Below are 7500 nucleotides of genomic sequence, written 5' to 3' on the forward strand. Positions count from 1 at the left end.
GAGAGAGAGAGAGAGAGAGAGAGAGAGAGAGTTAGAGAGAGAGAGAGAGAGTTAGAGAGAGAGAGAGCACAAGAGAGAGAGAGGAAGGGAGGGAGAGATAAATACACACACACACACTCACACACACATACACACACACACAGCAGAGACCAGAGAGCCACAGTCAACAAGAAGTGTGAGAGAGGAGAGAGAGAGAGAGTTAGACGGTGCAAAAGTGACAGAGGAGCTAGATTTGCAGTTTGCGGAGTAGGACTAATAAGCCACCGGTGGGAGGTTGCTCCAGAGGAATCAGAGTGACCAAAGGTATCGAGGACCCCCTCTCCCCTCGGAGAGAGAGCGCGGGAGAGAGAGACACACAACTTTTGGAGCGATGGACCCGTCTCTGTCCACCGACGTCGATGGAGAACCAAAGGAGAGGAAGAAGATCCACTTTGCCGACCCGTCCACTGCACCCACCAACCTGGACCCCCGGCAGGTGGAGATGGTAGGTGACCACTATATATCCGTCAACCCGTCAATCAATCAAATAGCAATGAAGAGGAACAGTGAATAGCTCTGTGGACAGCAACAGCATAAACAGTTGATACTTTGTTCAAGGCATTGAAAGGTTATTTTTTTGGGAGGCATAGTTTGAAACAGCAGCTCTCCCCAGACGCCCGCCCCAGTTGTGTCTCAATCTGACGGTTAAGAAATTGTGACGACATTTCCTTTTTCTACAGAAATAATCCTACTCATTACCTATCAGTGGGGCATTTACTTTTTGGGACACATCAATGTCAGATGTTATCAGGCAAATCCAACTCCCCCTGCTTTTTTTTTTCTTATTGACTTTAAACCATATTCTGTGACACAACCTCGAGAGTTAATTATTACATTTTCCTCTGGCTCTTGTGCCATTTGCTGACCATCACTCCCCCTCGCAATCTTGTTTTAAGGTTGTGCCTTTCTATCTTCTCAAAAAATACCACTTCATACTCAGTACTGAACACTCGGTACATAAAACCAGGTTACATGCTATAGAGCGAAGCGTACGATGAAAGGATGTTTTTTTGGTCAAATTTGTATGCTTTATTGAGGGGGGGTCTTTTGTCAACATAGCCTGGAATGCATGTGGAATGAGGCAACTGAGATCTGTCCTTTTGGTCTTTTAAGCCTGAGCGTCTTGTTTTAGTGCCGAAAAGTGGGCCAAAGTTGGAATTGGTGTGTGCCGTGGTAGATTGAGGACAAGGGCCTGTCCCTCCGGGTCCTCGGTTTAGAGGGAGGGAGGAGCGGGGCTGAGAGGGACAGAGAGAAAGATAAGGAGATGGACGGATGGAGATAGAAGGATAAAAGAAGAGGCACCGGTCTCTTTGTTCACCATTCACCTATGCACACACACTCACGCATACACATACAAACACACACACACACGCACACACACACACACACACACACACACACACACACACACACACACACACACACACACACACACACACACACACACACACACACACACACACACACACACACACACACCAAACACACATATGCATACACAGACTCACACGTACACACACACACACACGCACACACACACACACACACACACACACACACACACACACACACACACACACACACACACACTCACACACACACACACACACACACACACACACACACACACACACACACACACACACACACACACACACACACACACACACACACACACACACACACACACACACTCAGGCACACACTCTTGCCCTACTCATGCTGTGTCCTGCTATATTCTTACAGTGCTTTCTTCTCATTGCTCACTGGCTCTCCACTCCTTTTCAACAGCCCGAGAATCATCAAACACATACATGGTTCATTGTGTCATCATCCAGTCGCCCCGTCGCCTTCCTGTCAAATAACACCAATATTTGTAATGGTAGTTTCTGTTATTTATATAAATAACAAAAATGTAACCTTAGTCGGTGTTGTATAAATATCAACAATAACCTTACTTGCTGTTGTTTATATAAATAAAAACCATAGTGGTAACCATAGTATCCGTTATTTACATAAATAACAACGTTTCTGATACAAATAACAACAATAGTGACGTTGTTATAGCATTAAGAAGACTTAACTTTGTTGTTTCCTGGCTAGTTCGTGTTCACTAGGGGCCACTAGGGGCCTCTGTCATATGCCTGGGCCAGGAGCCGCCTACAAAAACTCTGCTTACAGGCGTGATATACAGAGCGCAGCATAGTTAGTTCTGTTCTCTGTTTGTGTCGGTGTCTACGTGTGACTGTGTGTTTTATTCCATTCCTATTTGTATGCGGGTACATTGGTATTTAAATACATGTGTGTGTGTGTGTGTGTGTGTGTGTGTGTGTGTGTGTGTGTGTGTGTGTGTGTGTGTGTGTGTGTGTGTGTGTGTGTGTGTGTGTGTGTGTGTGTGTGTGTGTGTGTGTGTGTGTGTGCGTGTGAGTAATGGGCATTGGCTGGTAGAAACTCTCTAAACCAATTTCTCTGCGGGAGTGTCGGAGCCTAAAGGGGTGTTCAGGTGCGAACAGTGTTTATGTGTGTTCAACAACATCTAGAATGTGCCAATGCGGGGGGGGGGGGGGGGGTCCCTGGGGGACTCAGAGGAGGGAGCTGCTGATGACGTGTGCTCATTTCCTTACCCTCCCAAAACGATTACCATCATCATCAGCGTCTACCAACTCAGGCCACGTTCACACGGGCGAAAACAATATTTTCCCCTCCGTTTTCCTTTGATGCGTTTCAGGAATATCTCCGTAAAGACGGACTCATTGCGAAAACTAGCTGTAGAAACACTGTACTAGTACATATTCAAGGCCACTCTGTGGCGCTAGTTCCAAGACAGGCAGAGAAAGCAGTTTCTAAACCCTTAAGATTGAGCAGATAATACTTTTGAATGTACAGTTAGTCATTCAATTTACCAAGGGGCTGTATTCAAAGCGATAAAAATAATACAAATGAAATCAAACAAAACAAATTCGACGGACCTCTAGGTTTCCCTCCTGGTGGGGGGGGGGTGGGGGGGGGAAATGACGTCATCGTTTGCATATTTGGCGTCCACACAAATCCGACGCAAATGGGCCGTTTCCTGGGACCTGGTTTAAAAAAAGTGTTTTCGGCCACCGAAAACGACGGATCCGTCTGGACGGTCGGACGTATGCATTTTCACAAAAAAATTAAATAAATAATAATAAATCTATGTGGACTCTCTATGCTCATGCTTTCTAAGGCCACGTTTGCATGATGACGGTCTGAACAGAAGACGCAAAAGTGGCTTTGCGTCTTCACTTTTTATTCCGCGTTTAGACAAGCATTTTCGGGAGGAAATCTGCGTGCATACGGTGACGTAAAAAGTGTGTGGAATTCGAATGGGTATGCATGCCAGGCGGCTAGGTGGTGCTGTGATACATTCTCACACAACACCGTCATGTCTGAGCGCATGGATAGAATCTTCCTTCTTCGCGTATCTGCGAAGAAATCAAAACATAGCTACCGCCGGTAATAAGAAGTTCTACGTTTATTAGAGCTGCCAGAGCAGCTTGTAGGTCCAACGCATGGAAATATTCCGACATATTTGTTTATTTACTGGCGCATGTATGTGACGTAAACGCGTACGCGACGTGAGCAGATTTGAGCAGAGTTTTTCGTCTTTGCAGTGTAGATGGTAACGATACGGCGGAGCGTATGCAAGTTTTCCACTCTGGAGGGTGGTTTCAGATTTTTTGCGATTTTAAGCCCCAAAAACGCCGTCACCGTCTAAACGAAAGGCACTTCCGATAAAATATTTTGTTGTTTTTACCCGCAAGCGTCCTCGTGTAAACGGGGCCTAACAATCATGCTTTCTCTTCACATACCTAGCTAAACAGTGGGGAGAGTAATTAGTTCTTCAGGTGGGACTCTAGGAAGAAGTTGAATTACAGAAAGCATACCATGTTCTAGGAAAGCTGATAGCCTCTAATATTCAATGAGTCAGTATCTGTGTACACTAGCCTATATCTCTCTCTATAGAGAGAGATATAGAGATAGAGATAGATATACTGCATTAACCTTCAACAGTAAGATAAAGTGAAGATTCACTTTCTTTTCACCTTAAAATAACCTAGTGTCTGCACATTTAAAACCAGCCATCTGCTTTGAGCAAAAATAGGAATGCAGTGCATACAAACCTCACTTCAGCGGTTTACAACATTAAACGTGTTACGATATTATACTATAACGGTCTGTGGCTACCTGTTAAACACGCCAACCTCTGGTTAATGTCAGCACTGGCATTTAACTCGCCCCTCCACCCCTACCAGCCACCTTCCCCTCACCCCAAATAATTTGGTCAACAGAGACGGAGCAGCAACTTTTTTAGTGTCGTCACCATGGAGACGCACTCAACAATGCGGCATTGACCTCCCCGGCAGGTTCTCATATAAAAAGGTTGGTTGTAGCGGCCGCCCTTGGTCCCCTACGGGGTGGTTGTTCACGCCGGCTGTGTGTGTGTGTGTGTGTGTGTGTGTGTGTGTGTGTGTGTGTGTGTGTGTGTGTGTGTGTGTGTGTGTGTGTGTGTGTGTGTGTGTGTGTGTGTGTGTGTGTGTGTGTGTGTGTGTGTGTGTGTTAAACATAGGCCCTGTATCGCGCCTCACTGCCTAATAGACAGATGCACATGTGCAGCTAGCAGGAAGCCTTTCACAAACAGCCTGTTTTTTTATCTTCTGTATCCCTTGGCCTGGTTGCCTTGTGTATGTGTGTTTGCAATTGAGTGTGTGTGTGTGTGTGTGTGTGTGTGTGTGTGTGTGTGTGTGTGTGTGTGTGTGTGTGTGTGTGTGTGTGTGTGTGTGTGTGTGTGTGTGTGTGTGTGTGTGTGTGTGTGTGTGTGTGTGTGTGTTTGCGTGTGTGTGTGTGCAGTCTCCGTAATGCATCTGTTGAACATTACCATGATCCAGGGATGCTGTTGTGCGCCATGCTAGCACATGGCTGTGTTTACCCTCGGACCTGTCCCGCCCCCCTGACCCTGCACTCAGCAGAGTGATGTCGGCTAATACAGAGATTAGGGTCATAGTGAAGGAAACATGAACCTGAATCCTCTACCCATCTATCTATCTATCTGTCTCTCTGTCTATCTGACTCTCTCTACGTCTCTACATCACACACACCCAAAGACACACACTTCATCCCAGGCCCCCCTGATGTGTGGCACCCAGTCGTCACTCGGTGACCTTTGATAGCGGAGTGTTTGTGGGTAAACACCGGGCCGTCTGAGGGACTGTCAACATGCCCTGTCCTCCTTTCCAATGGGTCGGCCCCTGTCAGGATGGCCAGGTCGTGGCAGCTCCATCGCTGTCTTCTGTACATGCAGGTGCCGCATGCAAGAGTGCGTGTGTGCGGTGCATGTGTGAGGAGAAACGTCCAGGACTTGTAGTGGTACTGCGGGAGGGGGGGGGGGAAATCAGTTCAGCCAATGGGTAATGCAGCAGCTGGCCCCGTCCCTCCTTCTCTTGTCCACAGCAGCCGATTTAAATGTTTAAAATACCCTACGAGGGCATGATGATGTATTGACCTTGAGAAAAGAACACAAAGGACTTTTGAGTGTGTGTGTGTGTCCCTAACGGTACCAGTATTGTGATATAATAATTAGCCATGAAGCAACACAATCTAGGCCTGTCCTCTAAGTGGATAGCGCTTCCTTGTTAGTTGTCTGCATCTAACTCTCAACCTTCATGTTTTAGATGTTATCGAGAGTTGAAAGTTACATGAAAGTTGGCCCCTTTCCTGTTGCTACGCCAGTTGGCGGTCTTCAGCCTGCCTATTGGTTGTCTGACTCAATAATAATAGAACTCATCAAATGTCGTACTTGAATCATGAATAGTGTTGATAATGGGTACGTTTGTGTGTTTGTTTGAGTGCATACAAAATCGTGTGTGTCTGTCTGCATGTATGTGTGTAATTGATGTATGTGTGTAATTGATGTGTGTGTGTTTGTATATGTGTCTCTGTGTCTGTGTATGTGTATGTGTAGGGCGTGTGGTTGGATCCCATGTTGTGTCAACTGCTTCAAAACAAACAGTGATGGGCCGTCTTTGATGAAACTTTAAACAATGTCTTGAAGAAGCCAAACACACAACACACACACACACACACACACATACACACACACACACACACACACACACACGCGCGCACGCGCGCAGACACACACACACATGCCTCCTCTGAAAGGTCTGTTGTTGAAATCAACACTACTCTGTTGTCGTTTGGCTCCACTATCACCGATAGTAAAGGCTCATCATCCTACCAATTAATCTGCCTGAAATGGGGTCGCTCTCTCTCTCTCTCTCGCTTTGTTTTTCTTTATCTCAATCTCTGTATATCTGTTTTTCTTTCTCTCTGTCTCTCTCTCTATTTTTCACTCTCTCAAACTTTCAATTTTTTTTTGTGACTCTCTCAGTCACACTCTCTCTCTCTCTTTGTCTTTCTTGTCTTTCCACTCTTCTCTCTCTGTCTCTCTCTCTGTCTCTCTCTCTGTGTCTCTCTCTCTCTCTCTCTCTCTCTCTCTCTCTCTCTCTCTCTCTCTCTCCCTCTCTCTCTCTCTCTCTCTGTCTCTCTCCCTCTCTCGCCACTCTGAGTCACCAGAGCACTTTCTTGTGGAAGCTATCTCCAGGAAAATGTCCTCCTATTTGATCCTATCTCCGACTCTGATTTCCCTCTCATTGTTTTTTACAATGGGATGTTTTCATCAAGTATGGAAAATAAACAAGCAACTCAATATTCTATACACAAACCCGATAGAGGGGCTGGTGACGCTGGCGGGCTTTTCCCCGCAGAGCTGGTCATGTGACTGGAAACCAACGCGATTGTTCCAAATCCCTGTTTCATCAACATTGGGATGGAAAGACAAAGAGCATTAGGCTAACGCTAGCTTTGTCCCCTGCTAATCTTTGATTGTCGTCACATGGTTTTATTTCACAGGGTTGTATTCCACGTGTTTATCAGCATGAATAGGTTTTCAGGACAGGAGAAGGGGGAGGGGTCTGCAAGGTCATTGCATAATGGTCCAAGTAGAGCAGGGCGGCAATGTGAGAGATCAGACAGCATGGCTGCACCTCATTCTCGGATCCGGCGATACTACTCTGCTGTTGCAAAACTTCTTGGGGTAGGCCACATAAAGCCTGTGCAGGAAACCAAAAAAAAAAAATTGAAAGGGAGGGAGCTACGCCTTCTTTCCCTTTTCATTACGGAGATATTCGAGTGATGAAAACTCATTCACGTATCTATATTAGTAGGTATTTCTACAGATTCCACTTCACAGAAAAAATGTACAGACACCTTTAACATTTAAACATTGGTCGAAACTGCCATGTCGACGCTGAATCAAGCCATGTCGACGTTTGAATAATATGAAATATAATATATTTAGATCAGACTAAATACGAAATTTCATGTAGCAATAGCGGATGAACTCTGTTGGTCTTTATCGTTTTCACGTCTGTGAGC

At 45.8% G+C, this 7500-nt stretch overlaps 1 protein-coding gene across 3 annotated transcripts in view; it reads left to right on the top strand.

The window, feature by feature from the left end:
* Positions 1-94: 94 nt before the first annotated feature.
* The window catches only part of ppp1r1b (protein phosphatase 1, regulatory (inhibitor) subunit 1B), a 20542-nt gene continuing 13136 nt past the window's right edge, over positions 95-7500 (top strand). The window contains exon 1 of one of the 3 annotated variants that reach the window (XM_056580355.1): positions 95-484. In XM_056580355.1, the coding sequence (XP_056436330.1) occupies positions 371-484 (114 nt within the window). In that variant the 5' untranslated portion in view covers positions 95-370. The remainder of the gene's footprint in view (positions 485-7500) is intronic. The other 2 variants (XM_056580341.1, XM_056580348.1) reach the window with 2 other exon arrangements.

The sequence above is a fragment of the Gadus chalcogrammus genome, chromosome 2, assembly GCF_026213295.1.
Source record: "Gadus chalcogrammus isolate NIFS_2021 chromosome 2, NIFS_Gcha_1.0, whole genome shotgun sequence".
In the NCBI taxonomy this organism is placed as follows: domain Eukaryota; kingdom Metazoa; phylum Chordata; class Actinopteri; order Gadiformes; family Gadidae; genus Gadus; species Gadus chalcogrammus.